The sequence below is a fragment of the Pseudopodoces humilis genome, chromosome 13, assembly GCF_049639895.1.
Source record: "Pseudopodoces humilis isolate 2021_Gansu_Grassland_sample_001 chromosome 13, ASM4963989v1, whole genome shotgun sequence".
NCBI classification, from domain to species: Eukaryota; Metazoa; Chordata; class Aves; order Passeriformes; family Paridae; genus Pseudopodoces; species Pseudopodoces humilis.
The window spans coordinates 20,693,382-20,709,435 of record NC_142212.1 but is presented as its reverse complement, the minus strand read 5'-3'; the positions used below and the strand labels follow the sequence as shown (position 1 = coordinate 20,709,435).

Genomic DNA, 16,054 nt, shown 5'->3' with positions numbered 1-16,054 from the left:
TGGCTGCTCAGTATCACAGATATTCTGTGGTCACACAGAAGTGATCACAGAGAATTGGCCCTACAGCCTGGAACAGAGCAGCAAGCACTTCCCAGACCTCTGCCAGTGCTGCTGAGAAGGCACAAACCCATTAACTAATCTTGCAAAAGGGTGGACAATTAGGCAGTTGTGTAAGGAAACATCACTGAATTCCAGCATTTTAAAAAGTCATTTCTGAGCGAGGCATGAGCAGGACTGAACCACAAGTAATGGTCACTGACTGGTTTTCCTTGCTAGACCAAGCTGCAAGTCAAAGAGACAGAGCAAAAGGAAATAAATACAAATCAGCTTCTGTTGGTCAGCCAAGGTTTGCTCAAGAGGCTCTGACTTGCTCTCAGGGCAACTTCTCAAATTCAGCTACGGCCAAGTCTCCCAAGGCAGCTGCTCCTCTGTCTATCACACAGCTCAGAGCTGGGGTTTCACTGCTCTGCCTCACGCAGGAATTTGCTGAGTACATCTTAGAGTGTGAGGTTTCTACGATTAGCAGAGTTTCACCCATCAGGTTTGGTCAGGGCTTTTTGTTTATTTCCACACCTGTGGCTGGAGCAGTACCTGGAAGCAGGATGGACACATGGTGATGGAGGCGTCGGGCAGCAGGGAGCGGTAGTACTGCCAGCGCAGCGGCCGCGGCCAGCGCTTGATCAGCACGTCCCTGCGGCTCATGGAGCGCAGCACGGCACGGCTCACCACCACCGGCACAAACTCCGAGCCTCCCTGCTGCACATGCACAAACAATCGCTGTTAACAAGCCCTTGGAGCATTTCTAAGTTGTTGTAAGAAGCAAAGTAAAATTCAGTAGAAGAAGCTAATGCAGAACTGGCCCAAGCTTGTCCCACCAAACTCCCCGTCAGTTTTATCCAAACCTTCAGCATCCAGCCACATCTGTTTCCAGTGAGCTTCCCTTATCTCTTTAACACAATTCCTTGCAAGTAACAGCCGTGCTCACAGTCTCTATGAAACCCTCCCAGTAAGGCCTGCTCTACAGGTGTGTTGCTGCTGTACCAGTGCATGGTGAGGAAACAAAATTCTAGGAGTGTTTGGTTTAAAGTATTTGTTGTTTTGTGAGGTTTGTGTTTGTTTGTTGTTTGGGGGGTTTTTGTGGGGGTTTTGCTGTTTAGTTTGTTTTGAGGGGTCTTGTTTGTGTTCTTAAGGGAGGAGTTAACTGGTTAGTCCATTTCCCTCTCAAGTGCCATCCCTCTTCCCAGTTCCCTGCTCTGCAGCTCTCTTTGTACCACATACACACCAGAAAAGCAGCTTTGTAAAGTAAAATTTTCTATTAATTTCTGTTGGTAAACACATGTACAGTTCTTACCTCAAAGCTCAGTTTTGCTGTAAAGGGATCATCATCTTCAGTTATATCTGTATTGTCATCAAGCTTCAAACTCTGAGTATCTGGATGCATGTCTTAAGGAAGGACAAGAATTCATGTAAAACTGGCTCTGCTTACCATAGGCAGCACTGACAGAATCAGTGTGAGAGCACCCCAGCAGGATCAGTACCCTTGCTGCTTCAGAGTATCTCAAACTGTGACAGTGCCCAGGCCATTTTACACAAAGTACCAAGAAGGCCTTGCTGGGATTTCCAGTGCCTGGGGAAGTTTATCACTGCAGCTGCTGTAGAACAGCCAGAAGAGACTGACCACAGCCAGGCATGACATCAGCTCTTACCCTTCCACAGATGACAGAGCAAAGAAAGCAATCCATTGAATTTACATTTTTGGGCAGCTTTAGTCAGAATTTGTGTGTTCTTGTGCAGTACTCTACATCTCATGTTCTATAATCCCCCCAGCAACTGGGAGCTCTGGATGCCAAAGCATTCCAAACCAGATCTCAACAGGAACAGTTGTGAAGTGCTACTTCCCTTGGCTGAGAGAAAGCAGCCTCTAAAGGAAGCTGTTATTGGAGGCAACACACTCCAGATTCCCCCCATCCTTGTCAGAAAGCAGTCCACACAGGATAGGTAAAGCATGGCATTTCACTGTTAAAAATAAACATTGCACAGGATTATAACTAAACTGTCCTGATGGAAAAGCATCTTAACAATATTAGGTTTAGCTAAACCATATTTTGGTTGTTATACTATATATACTGTAACATGACAAAGAAACAAGATGCAATTGTACTTACATCAGTCATATGACAAAAAGAAAGGTTTAAATCTAGGGGGAAAAATAAACTCAAAATCGTTTCATTTTTCCCTAAGAAAACTAAACCAATTCTAATCAAAAGGATACGGTCACTCATCATCTCTTGCCATTTATTCTCTCTTTTACTCCCTCTTGGAGCTTCAAGATCAATAAGAGCTACAGCTTCTTCATCTGTGATGCCATCTTCCAAATAGAACTCAACCAGATGCAGCACCTCTAAAAGTTGGGAAAGGCAGGAAGTGTTTGACCTGCAGGAGCTCAGGGAATGGCTCATGGCAGATACTGTGCTCCTTCACATCTGTGGTGCTCTGCCCACCTTCTCCCATGAAACAAATTAACTAAAATAAAATTACAGCAAACCAAACCCCCTGCATTTCTGAAAGGATTGTGTTTACCTTCACAGAACACTAGATGCATTGCAGTGTCTGGCCATAAAACAATGCTCTGCAGTGAGAGCCAACAACCCCCACCTAGTGCAATTTAACAACAGTAAAGCAAGCAAACGTGATGTCCCAACGCACCGTAGGAGGAGGCCGAGAAGACGAAAGGCTGCCTGCAGTTAATGCAGACATTCCCCAGGTTATTCAGCAAAGGGTTGTTGGTGGAGCACCTGTAACACAGGGGCACGAGCTCCTGAAAAGACAGGTTGAGAGCATGGTAATCACAGACCTGCACATCCCCAGCTCTTTGTTTTCAGTTAAATACGGCCCCTTCGGCTGACAGCACTGACACAACACCAGCACCAGTCTGCAGAAGCAGTGCTGTGAAATCAGATCCTTCAACATCTGAAAATGTTTCCCTTTTTAACAAACCAGCAAGTTCTCCCATTAAAAATAGCTGTCTTCACCATTTTAACAATTAAATTTTCACCTTGCCTTTGCAGTAAGAGAAGCAGAATTCTGCATCAAATACACAGGGACAAAAAGAAGCTGAAGAGAAGTTTACTGAAGCAAAGTTTTTTGCTCTAAGATTTGGTCAAATTTAGGTTCCCCAATTAATTCCTCTCTTTTCAAGAGCAGTTATTTTAGGCAGTTCTTAAAGGGTGTGTTTCTATTATTTCAGGAGGCCAGGTGCATGTTCACTGGTACAATGCAATTTATTTTTAGTGAGTACTCCCTGAGACATGGCTTTATAGAACACTGCAGAAAGCCAGACTTCAGTGAAAGAAGAAAAGGTGTTAAAATAAGATTTACGGAAGGAAGGTCACTGAAGGGATGGAGGGAGGAGGAAAAGAGTGCTCGGAGTGGGATAAATGAAAGTGACCTCCAGCTGGAGAGAGAAACAAAGACTGTGGAACAATAGCATGTGAACTGGGGAGAAAAGGGCTTGGAAGAATTAATCGGCAGCGAAGAAGGTGACTGCAAGAGAGGAGAGGGAGGATGGAAGCTGCCCACAAAGAGAGGGCTGATTTTAATTTGCTCTCAGGAGCAGAATGAAGTCTGACTTGAAGAATAACAATAAAAGGACTGTGTTTCCAGCAGAAACAATAATTATATCACAGAGCCATGAATAATGTATTTCAGATTGTTTTGTGCACACAGGATCTCATATTCTAGGATTAGGCCACATATTAATGATTAACATGAAACACATTACAGCTTACTTCACTGTCATGGAATGGCTTGGATCGGATTGTCAGGCTGCCCAGCTCCACGGATTTCTGGAACCTGTCTGGGATCTGCAGTCCATGCAGCTTGTCATAGGCATGACGAGCCAATTTATATGCACCAAGAGCTTTACTCTGCTTTGCCAGGGCCAATAATGTATTGCTATAATTCAATTAAGGAATAAAAATACATACAACATTTAGCAAAAAACACAATATTCTGTCCAATCATGGAAGTTGTGCAATGAAGCATATCCAGCTCTGGGACTTCAAACAGGCTTTAACCAGAGAAATCTATTTACAGAACTTCATTTACAAGCATGTGTGAAAGGACTATCAAAACATCCGTGGGCAATTATTAGCAAGGTAAGGAACGACCTTGTCAGGAATGACCCTACATAAATGCTGCTATGGTTAAATATTCTGACTCCATTTACAATATTTCAGTAATTTTGGAGTGCATGCATTTTCCCCCAGCCAATTAAAAAAAACAAAATCCAAACATTTTTTACAGCATAAGTAACCCACTGACACTGAGTAAATACACCTGATGTGATTTGAAGAGTGTGCCCCATGTAGTAGCCAGGTGCTGTCCTTCCCTTTCACCAGAGTGAAACAGAAACTGCTGTTTACACCTACTGATCACAAGGCCTGTTTTCAAAGACTTCATGAAAGATTCTATGTAAGTGAGGAAGTTATGAAAAAGAAAGCTAACATCCCATCCAAAGCCAGCAATGAAGTCAAACCAAGACAAGGCGTCCCTAGGGCATCCAGTGACCTTCTGGCATCTCTTCCAGAAAGGTGCATTTCACTGGGCTCACACAGCCCATTTAGGAAATGCTCCCCAGAGCTCACTAGGCACTAACAAAACCATGCAGATGTTGGCTTGACAGGCCACACCAGCCTCATGGAAAGCAAAAGCTCCTGGGTTCCCCCACTTCTGTTTCAGATCAGTCTCCCTGCACCAATACCATCAAGATTCAGAGCCAACAGCTTTTTGCAGACTGTGGTGTCCTAGAACGTGCCCCTGTGACACAGGTGACACACCAGACCAGGCAGGTGTTCAAGGTGGCCTTGCAGAGTTACATGTTAGTTGATCTGCACGGCTCTCCAAAACTATAACAAATAAACTAGTGCACAATAAACTCAGCACACAATAGTTTGAAGATGCTGATTATTCCTAAGGGACAAAAGTCAGTTCCCATTAAAAATAACTAACAGCTGACACTGAAGATTCCCTGCAGGACATCCCTGCCTTGGACCAACAGCAGTTATTCCTTTCATGTATCACATGATAATTTCTAGATTTTTTTACTGTACTGGAAGGATACACTTTTGAGATCCCCAAAGGAGTCTCCTTTGTTAAGCTGTGAAGCAGAAATCTGGAAATATTGAAGAGAGTTTCAGGCAAGTGGAAGCTGAAAGGCTCCTCCTGTGGTATCAAAAACATAGACACACTTTTCTAAGCTGGAAAACCAACAACTTACATCAGTAAGCAACACAGCACAAGGCATCTCTAGTACTGTGTTTCTTTCATCCATTGAGAAAAGAGGTGCTGACAGAACATAATGACTGGCTTTTGTATGTCTTTATTACCAATATCATACCTGATACATACAGAAGAGAGACAGAGAGATCAGTGTGGCTAAGACAGAACCTTTAACAGGTTATTTAAAAATGAGGGCAGTCTGCACAGCCACAGTGCAGAGTCTCTAGCACTGTGAGATCTGCAGTAGTCAGCAGAGTAGACAGCAAAGACTCCACAGCACAGAATCTTCTTTTGGGCAAGGGCACAGAGCAAAGGTTCTCAATGTTTTACAACAGATACTTGCACCAACAAGGATGGCAACACAACTCTAATTGCTGGAATTAGTAGGAGCTCCTCACTCGTGACTGCACATCAGTGACACACATAGCACCCTGTGCAAATCCCTAGGCTAGCATGCCTTCTTCTGTTCAACCCTGTTTTCCAATGACTAAGGAAAAACTGCCCCTGGCCTGTGCAGGAGCACAGGCTCAGGTACCATGGGACCAAACCAAGGCAACCAGCAAAAAGGGCCATGGGCAGGAGGGAGGTCAGGCATTGGCACAGCCCTGCCCCACCTGCAGCCCTAAGGAGCTGAGCAAGTTCTTGTACAAGACAGCTGAAGACTGTCTAATAAAATAAAATAAAGTTAAATAAACAAATAAAGTTACTATACAGTTATCACTGATGTACATTCAATAATTTCCTGAAAAGGCCTAGTTATTTCTGGACTCCCTATGGAGAAAACCTCAGGAAGCATAAGTACACAATTCTAAAGAGGGTATCTTACAGTGTATCTTTGAATAAAGTGATAGACATGGTAAACTTCTGCCAAATGCTGGAAGTGATGAAACTTCTTCAACATTTCAGTCTGCTGTCCTTGGTTCTCTGTGGGAGGCAAAGGCATTTGTGTCAGTCTCAAAGAGCAGGCTGTGAGACCCAGCTGGAGGATTTTAGCACCAGCACTGTCCGAGGAGGTATGCACCAGGTCATGTATGGTCCCTCTACCCATGCAAGTCATGTGTTTGCAGAGTTGCTACTCTTCTGAGCAAACCTCTGGCCTGAAACAAGCATGGCAAAACACAGAACAGATGAGGCAAGGGTTTGACACAGCCAGAGGCTACAGCTGATCTACAGGGGGAAAGCAGCAGGTGTGCATCCCTGGAAACCTCTTCCAGAATGCCAGAGTTCACAAATACAATTAGTCTTTAAAACTTTCACAAATACCAAATACACTACTAAGCTGTTTGGAAAAATGTGCATCTCAAACACCTGAGGGGTGACAGATCAGCTGAATGAAAACCAAAGGGACTTAGAGCACCCGGCAAAGGCAGTATTCCAAATCTTCTGTATTCATTATCACTAAACTACACCTATTAACTACTAACACCTCTCTCTCAGTGACATACACTTGGGAGACAAGATGACAGCTAGCAATCAATTGGTTTTACCTGTTGGCAGAAATAATTTGTAACCTCCCTAACCTATATTCAGACACTTGAGGTAACTTACTCTCCAGTATCTTTTATTTACTTGCACATTAGCCCTCCAGACAATAGGTGTGGTGGGAAGGTACAGGAGGATACATGGTCCCAGGAGGCAGGGTTTTCATCCCAGCCAGACTTCAGAAGGAGCCTTGTGACTGCTGATGTTGCTGGTTTGTTTATTTGTTTTAAATTAGCACATGGGAAAAACAGGGTACTACAAAAATAGTACAAGCCCGAGATATGCACAGCAGAAAAACCCCAAACCAAGCCAGGCAGCAGTGAAGCAGCTGCAGCAGTGCTATCACAATGCAGGAGCTGTTTGTCTACGAGCACAATAAGGTAACAAACACACGCTTCCTTTCGGTGACTCACCTTGGGCTATGTCTAAGCACTGCATGGAAAGCATCCAGTAATAATAGGCTGCGTCGTTAAATCGGCTTTCAAGCACGGCGTTGTGTGTTAACTGCTCCAGCACCTGCACAGCCTCTCTCTGCCTGCCAGCCTTGTGAAACGCTACAGAGCCCAAAACAAAGGGGAGTTTACAGTGTGATTACATCAATTAACGGAAATTAATGTTTTTGAATTGAGAACAGTCTATTTAGCTCATATCAAACACTCTGTCCTGGGCAGGATAAAAGGGATTATACACCGGTATTTTCCTCCTTGAAAGCAGTGACATTAATGGAACATGAGAAGAACCTGTAGGCATTTTGAAGCTTTTACACTGTCTCAGCAGCTCTTGAGTTTAAGGAGTATGTGTAATACTGGTTGCTGGGTTTTTTTTTTTAAATAGAAAAGAGAGAAGATGCTGTGATGATTAGATCTCTGTACAAACAACAGTGATCTCCAAACACTGAAAATCACAACTTCACTCAAAACTACAATAAATTGTCTGAAGTCAGTGCTCTGGTGTGTATGAATGCTTTAAAAGTACTGTGCTGAATACTTTAAAAGAATACAGCTACTACACCCTTCTGTCATTTACTAACAGCAGCACCTTTTCTGATGTACCAGGTAACATTGTGAATTCTCACTTGGCAAACATGCATTTGGCCAATGCAGTCTCCATATGAAGGAAGAGGGCTGAGGGGGACCCAAGCCCAAAAAGCCCAACCCCACAGCACTGCTGCCCCCTGAGTGAAGCCAGCCCAGCTTGAACCAGACCTCACATTCTGTTCTGAGACCAGAACAGTGACATGAGGACCTCCAGCTCCTCTAGGTCTGGGCACCTACACTTGCTGAGCCTCAGCAGCACAGAGCTTTGTGGAGCAAATGGGGCCTCTAACCCTCATTCAAGAGAGGGCAAACTACCACCTGCCCTAAAGCAGCTGCTCCAACACTCACTGCCAAACTCCTCTGGTGTGGAGGCAGATCAGACCCAGCTCGTTCCCTGCCTGGGCCCTTCCAAGCCAAGCAGTTCAGGACCCCAGCTGGCTCAGGAACAGCAGGTGCACCTGGAACTGCACCTGAGCCCAGGCACTGCACAGAGCTCACTCCAACAGCTCCTTGTCTCTCAAAGAGTTTGTGGACTGAATTTTGAAGCCTTTCCACAGGATTGAAAGTTGATGCTTCTGTTCAAATGTAATCTTCCAAGCCAAACAAACCCCACAAAAACCTTAAAGAAACTGGAAAACTTGACTTGCACAAATCCAGTATTACCTAAATAGAAGGAAAAAATACATTTTTCATGTAATAAGAGGGCTTTTTCACATTTATAGGAGGGCTGCCATATTCTGAATTTTTGTGGGATAAAAAACTTACAACAGTCAAGATTATATGCCAAATACCTCTTACATGCCACATTCAGATACACAACAAGACAGAAAATCTGGACTTATATTTAGATGCCATCATTTTTGATAGATCCATCACATTTTCCTATAAAGTAAGATTTCCAGTTATTTTAAAACCAATATGAAAACATGGGTTATATTTGGTTTTGAGTACCACTGATAAGAAAATTTGCCAGGGCAGAGTCTGCATATTCTGGAATAAATGTGGAGTGAGCAGGGATCTGTCAGTGACATTCTCACCTTTTTGGGCTTCTTCAAATCGATCATTCTCTGCCAGCCACTGAGCATAAGGGACATAGACTTCATCTTTGAATTCAGGATGCTTCTCACTCAAAGCAAATGCCTGATATAAATAAAAAATCATTCTTAGAATAGTGCATAGTTTAAACAGTTAAAGGGTTTAAAATATTCCATGGGATCAATGCTTCAGCTCTAAGAAAATTCACAATGAAACATATACACAGAATAGAGGGTGTAATTCGTATTTTCTCCAGTATGAAACTTACGTGTTTGAAAATAAAAAGCAATCAAAAACAAAAGAAAAGAAGCTTAGCATAATAACAGACTGACTATTGAAACAGAAAGACTTGAAAGTGATTATCTGGGAAATTTAGTAGATTTCCCTGCAAGAGACAAAAAATATTTATATTTTTACTGAATACATCTTCTAAAGGAATTGGAGTATCACCATAAATGCAGTTCAGATTCACTTTCAGAAAACCACACCACTGCCAAATACATGCTGGCATACACAATTAACTGAATACTCTGAATCCTTCTGCAGAAGCCTCCCATCCTCCCCACCTGCCTCTCCCTCACTACAGTCCTGGGGAAGCCAGACATTTGCCCCCTTTTTTTGTTGCAACCAGTGACAGTAAGAAGCAGTGGTTTTCAAAACAGAAATTAGGGGCACACTTACTTCTTCCCAGCGATGAGTCTCCACGTGGAGCTGGACCAAGGCTTTCAGGTCACCAGCCTTCATGTAGATTTCTGCAGCATAGCCGGGGTTATCAAGTTGCTTAAAATAGAAGGCACATTTGGCCAGAGGCTCACGCTCAGCTTTATCCAGTTTTCGAGCAATTTCGATTAACCTACACTCAGCAGAAAGAAGCCAGATGTTTCAGATTCTGCCTTGGTGCTTTGCCTTTTGATTATTGTCATAACTTCACCTTTAATCAGTTAACATTTAATAAATATCCTAATGGTACTACCATGCAACACCGTTTAAACAGTTTCAGTAAACAATCCAAATAACTTTCTCCTTTTGCAAACTCCAACCCCTTCCTTCCCTCTTTGCTGACATTCAGCTCTGTATCTCAGACTCTGTGCAGAGCTGTGCAGATGGAGGAGGAACACGTCCTGCACGACTCAGTGGCACAGGACACACTTCCCCAACCCTGACCTGAGCAACAGGCTCCTGAATAAATATCACCCCCTGTGCCACACAGCAAAGCCACACAGCAAAGCAGAGGCAAGGCCAGCCTGAGGGGCCTGGCCAAGATCTTAAGGCAATTCAGCAAATGACCCAAAGTGCCACCTACATTGATGAGAAATGTCCAGCAACAGGAGTGGCCACAGAATTTCTAAAGACTCTGTGCTCCAGGTGACTTCTCTACCCTCTAGATGATCACTCTAAACAGCTGACAACAGCAGCAGTGGTCTACCTGGTACAACTACTGCTGTGAAAATTACTCTGAAGGCATTCAGGCTATTTTAGACAATCTCAAACCCATGCATACTTCACTGCTGTAATGCATTTGTTTTTGTAACATATTTATGGCCCTACCCTCTAAACATATGCAACTTTTAAAACATTTTTAATCATAGGTGTTTTTCAGCTACTCAATCTGATATAAAGGCAGATACCAAATACATTTGGTCTTCTTTTAAAATTATGTGGAATTCATGGTATCTTATTCAAGCTTTTATTATACATTATCTCTGAGGTGACAAAAGACCTACATATCCACCCAGCCGTGGTCCCCGCTGATTTCGATGGCCTTCATGTGCTCGCCAGCAGAGAGGTACATCTCCACTGCTGCCTTTGGCTCATTGATATCCTTGGCCCAGTCTGCTTGCTTTTTTATCAGCATCTTTGTGTCTTTGGGATCTCCAGATCCCAGAAATTCCTGCAATAGTGCAATACAAAAGTCTGCATTACCTTCTGGTCACAAACATCATTACAGTCTAAACTCTAAAACAGATAAAGGCTTTTGAAATGGATATTATGATGCCTCCCAAGGACAGAAATACTCCATGGACTGAGTCAGCCTTCAGCAGCTCATCATCAATGACTGGGAGGAAACAATGGCACGTCTCCTATTTAGACAGCTCTGAATTAAAAATAAAAAAGCAGGAGGTTGTGGCCAGGCCCAGAGAAGACAATGCTGGTGCCTCAGAGGCAACACTAATGTCCCTCTTGCTCTCTGCTAAGCCTGGATACAAGTTATGATTTCTGCAAGCTTGTCAGGAACAGGTCTTCCCAAAACAAAGTGGTACTAATCTAAAAACTCTAACAGATCAATTCCAAGTTTCAGATCTTCTCTTGCAAGCCAAGCAGGTATGGATTCATTGTCCAAGACAACCCAGTCCCAGCCCACGCTCAGTTAACAACAGCACATCCTGTTAATCACATGCTGGCATCAGGATGCCCCACCACAAATCAACTCAAGGCTGAAATAATTATCAAGTGTCTTTGCAGGAAATAAGAGATTTTAAAAAATATATCCATGAAGTTCTTTTATAAGGACAAAACCACAGCTGCTCAAAAGTGAGAATGCCCTGATGCACTGCCTGGACTTGTGGAAGAAAGGCAAACACCAAGTCTGGAACCTGTGTCAACAACCATTTTGGAAATATTTCTAATAGTTAGTTCAGCTTCTTCTGCCAATACTAAAGCTCTGGCACCATATGGTTCACATCTGTTGACATCATGTGCCAGGAAAAAAATATAAAACCCCCCTTCAACACCAGAAGATCGATTAAGGGCAATTTTTTCTGTTAACAGAACAGGCTACTGCCCATTAAACAGCTTCTATCAAAAGAAAAATCAGAACAGAGGAGAAATGACAGGTGGGAAAAGAGTGGAAAACTGTGTATCCTCTGTGTTTCTGGCAAATTCTGATAGAGGTTTAAAAAACCAAAACCAAAGCAACAAATGGGCAAAAACCTCTACAGGGAGCACCCACACACCAGATCTGCTTCACCACTGCAATTCAGCAGTTCCCTGCTGCAGCCAGAACTGCACCCCAGCTGTGCCAGCTCTGACTGAGCCCCAGCCCTGCTCCAGGAGCAGCCACACAGGTATCCCGACAGCCCCTGGATATGGAACACTGCACTGAAGAGTGAACTCAAACAATCTCTTTGGTATGACTTGTCTCCCAGCTTAGGTCACCAAAATAAGCCCAAAATCAAAAGCTAAGCTCAGCTTCCCACAGTATAAAGAGTTTTTTTGTGAATTGCCAGTAATTAGTGATCTGGTGCTGTGATAACGAGCCTGTGACCAGATATCAAAGGACTCCCAACCTCTGCCTCCAGTCTGACCCTCCACCCAGACCTCATCAAAGTCCTGCACAAGAACCCAGGTTCTGTGGGTCCCTTTGAGTAATTCTGGCAGCATCTGACATGACAAAAACACACCCTCCCTCATGTATTTCCCTGGATAAATAACTGGCAAACAAGGAGGCTTTACATGTTCTCCAATGTCCTGTGCACTCCCTGCACAAGAAGCTGCCTTATAATAAAGTACCTTGAATTTTTCTGCATGGAGTCACTCTGAAGTACAGGAGACATGAAACCTCTTGCTCTCTACTGGTTAAATTTAGACATGACTGCAGCCAAGAATTAAAAGATTCTTACAAAGACTTATGGGAACATTTTCCTGTATGAATTACATTTATGTTCAAGAGGAGCCAAAATACTGAAGCTAACAAAGACTCATCAGCCAAAAATAGCGGAAGTCAGGCTTACATCAGCAAAGCCCCCAAATGTTTCTGTTGAGCTCTTGGAAGAAAAAGATCTCTCTGCAGCATGGCTTGGGGAATCTCTGCTAAAGAGTTTCTGTGCATGTCATGGTGAATTCTTTGTCCTGGATTGGTCAGAATAGGGCTCTGATGAGTGATGAATGAGACTAAACAGTGCATGCATTCTCAGGGATTTTGATAAGAAAACACCACAAAAGACTTAAAAGCCAAGTAATGCTTCTTATCACCATATAAAAACATCACTTTTTATAATTATATTCCATTTATTCCTACATGGAAACAGAGTTTTAAAAAATGTCAAGACACTCAATATTTGGAAGAAATTCTGTAGTAAACAAAAATATTCTAGGTTAGCATATTACACAGTTTTTAAAATGCATTGATATAGAACTGACTTACTCCAACCCATAAATATATTTTTATTATAATATGGGTACTACCTTGTCATCTTTGGAGGACGAACAAATAAAAAGGGACTCTCAAATGAGATAATAGAGAAGAAGGAGTGATAAGCCCAGCATTTTTAGTTTTAAAAGAAGGAAAATTACTATGGATAATACTATGTAATCACAAGAATTATTGGTGGTGTCCACCAAAAGAGTTGGCAGCAGACTCTAAAGGAAAATGCCACCATTACACCCAGGTCAGAGACACATTTCCCCTTATAAGCCAAATGACCCCCAAACAAATACCTGAGAAAATAAAATCGGAATTCAAAGCCCACACTTCTTCCAAACCTTTTGTAGGATCATATTTGGGAAACAGCTACATCAATAATTTCAGTGTCCAGGTGCCAGTCCTACCTTGGCATGGTCGAACATGCGTAGGTCTGAGTACATCTCCAGGGCCAGGTTCTCGTGGCCACTCCTCTTGTACAGCTTTGCTGCCTCATGGAATTTCCCCTGGTAGGCAAAAACATCTGCCAGGAACAGCTCATTGTTGTTCTCACCGTGCTTCTTCCGGTCCTGGAAAAATAGAAACACTGAAGAGAGATGTAGAAAATATTCCAGGTGATCAGCACCTAGGTGAGAAATAGCCTTTGAGGAATTAGATTTTCAGGGTTAGATTTTAACTATTAATAATTAAAACCTGTAACAGGATAGCATAATTATGCCTCTCCTACATTTTTGGTGAATTTATAATGAAAGTATTAAATCCCTTCTTAATTAAAATTATGAAGAGCAAAATTAAATGTCACTATACAAACCAAAGTGATGAAAAGTTACTTCTCTTGACTTCACACAGAAAAATGAACACATGCTATCATTATGCCAGTCTATTTTAAAAAAGGCATCTGATGGGCTCTTGATTTTCTCCCTACAATCTCCCCAGCATATAATTTGGCTACATTAACAACATGTGCAGGTGGGATGACAAACAGGAGGATAACTGCCAGCAATAAATAGATTCAGAAAGTATGTTAAGCCTGCTTCTGGATACAAACCAGTGACACCTCCACTGTCCCCACATGCGAGAGCTCATGGATTTGGGTCAGCACCAGAGCACCTGTACCTGCTCTCCTGGTAACCAGAACTGCTTGCTCTGGCTGCCTGGGAAGGGACCGTGAGGACGGCATCAGTGCAGAGCCACGCAGAAAAAACCCTTCATGTGTGTGCAGAGCCACGCAGAAACCCTTCACACAAATCAAACTGCAGCTGTACCCTCACTGTGAGGGACCCAGGACAGGTTTGCACACAGGTGTGTGTGTGTTTCCATGTGTCTTCTCCTGTGTATTGGACACACACCACTACCCTGCCTGGGATAAAATTATTGCTGCAGTTAGTCCACATTGTATGGAAACGCATAACTGTGAACCGAATGTAAAGAAAACTGTATGCAAGGGGAAGAACATTCCACGAGCATCCAAATTCAATCCTCTGCAGCCAAAGGGGCTCAGCCATCACTCCCAGGTCACACTGACTGGGCTGACACTGAGCTGGTGTTCAAAGTTCCGTTCAAAAACTCGGTTAAATGAATAATCAGAGGACTTGTTGCACCTTTTTCTGAAGACTCCACAGAATCTTGCCAAATAGAGAGGCAACTATGTTTTTCTGTCATCAATTAGGAAAGGAAAAGTGTCATTACTGAGAGAAAACCATGGCACTAATGGAACATGTGTGTTTAGCTACACCCCTACAAGCCTTAAAGGACTCCAATCCACTGCAGGCAAGAGTAAGTGGGGATGTAGAACACACTGCAGAAGGAGCATTTTCAGGATGTGTGAAAGTAAGTTTATGCCTATTTTTAGGGGGACTCTTTCTTATTAAACAGAATATGACATGACATATCCAGAATAGCCTCAATAAATGCAGATCTGAAGAAGCATATGTGGAAAAGAAAGGTTACTACTGGTGAGAGAACACTCTCACCTACCTATACCCTTGAAAAGAAAAAAAAAAGAAAACTGACAGAAAAAGGGGCTCTGAATGCAGACCTTTGTCCTGTGTTAGAGAAAAGTTCACTGCAACCAGCTGGCATTTTGACAGCAGCGGAACAGCTCTGCAGACATGAAGAGGGAATGTATCTTTTAAGAGAAGGTGTAAATCTAATTAACACAAGGAAGAGGAATTCCCTTTATGCCATCTCCAAGCAGATCTTAAGCATTATCTTGCCATCTCTGCAGAAGGACAAGGGTGATGAGTGTATTTTCAAGTGCTCATGACAGACAGTTATTGTTGAGTGAAATTCTATCAAGAAGTGTGAAAACAATAGGAAGGAGTGATTAAAGCACAGTATAGAAGTATGGAATCCCAAATTCTATTTCCAGTTGTCACAGACTTGTCATGAGACCCCAAGTTTGTCATTTCATTTCACTGGGCCTGTTTCTGTCTCTGTAAGGAGGAGATAATAGTAATTACCTACCTCCAGGGGGTAGGGAAAGCTTAATGAACTCATGTTTATAAAGTATTCTGTACTAAGCTCTGTCAGCACAGTAGTATTCTACAAATTATTATTTGAATATTGAATGTTTTCCCAGTTCTCCTGAAGACAGTTTCAGAAGTTCTCATCCCACACCCACATTCTGGTCCATGAAGTTCCAATCCTATGATTAGAACTTGAGTCACCTCTACTAATCAGGATTTTTCATTCCAAACACATCTCCAACAGTCAGAAGCACTATCCAAACAAAAGTCCTTCCAAAACAGAAAGTACTGATTTTGGCAGAGTAGTAAGTTTAAGAAAATGCACCTTCTTGAACACTGACTTACCTCTATACTGCTGATCAGTTCTAAATATCGAAGGTCTCGTACCCTGGTAAATGCCTATTGAAAATAATTAAAACAAAAGAGTAAAAGGCATTAACTTGAAAACCCAGAAAAACCCAAATATTATTCTGCATGAATCAAGCTGTCTTAATGCAAAAAGGACAGGCAGAAGTCTGCTGGGTTTGGGTTTGTGTAGTCCCAAACCCAAAGGGCTCTGACTGTGACTGTGGTCCCTGAGTTGTGACAGGAAGGGAGACAAGGTACAACCA

The 16,054-nt window shown here is 42.7% G+C and overlaps 1 protein-coding gene across 4 annotated transcripts in view; it reads right to left on the bottom strand.

Annotated features, from left to right (window-relative positions):
* IFT122 (intraflagellar transport 122) overlaps positions 1-16,054 on the bottom strand; it is a 30,181-nt gene that overhangs the window by 494 nt on the left and 13,633 nt on the right. For 2 of the 4 annotated variants that reach the window (XM_014251520.2, XM_014251523.2), the window contains 13 exons: positions 15,789-15,842; positions 13,383-13,544; positions 10,559-10,725; positions 9,516-9,687; positions 8,837-8,939; positions 7,176-7,316; positions 6,107-6,204; positions 5,123-5,223; positions 3,789-3,954; positions 2,707-2,818; positions 2,273-2,401; positions 1,352-1,431; positions 592-756 (listed from right to left, as the gene is read on the bottom strand). In XM_014251520.2, the coding sequence (XP_014106995.2) occupies positions 592-756; positions 1,352-1,431; positions 2,273-2,401; positions 2,707-2,818; positions 3,789-3,954; positions 5,123-5,223; positions 6,107-6,204; positions 7,176-7,316; positions 8,837-8,939; positions 9,516-9,687; positions 10,559-10,725; positions 13,383-13,544; positions 15,789-15,842 (1,650 nt within the window). The remainder of the gene's footprint in view (positions 1-591; positions 757-1,351; positions 1,432-2,272; positions 2,402-2,706; positions 2,819-3,788; positions 3,955-5,122; positions 5,224-6,106; positions 6,205-7,175; positions 7,317-8,836; positions 8,940-9,515; positions 9,688-10,558; positions 10,726-13,382; positions 13,545-15,788; positions 15,843-16,054) is intronic. The other 2 variants (XM_014251521.2, XM_014251522.2) reach the window with 2 other exon arrangements.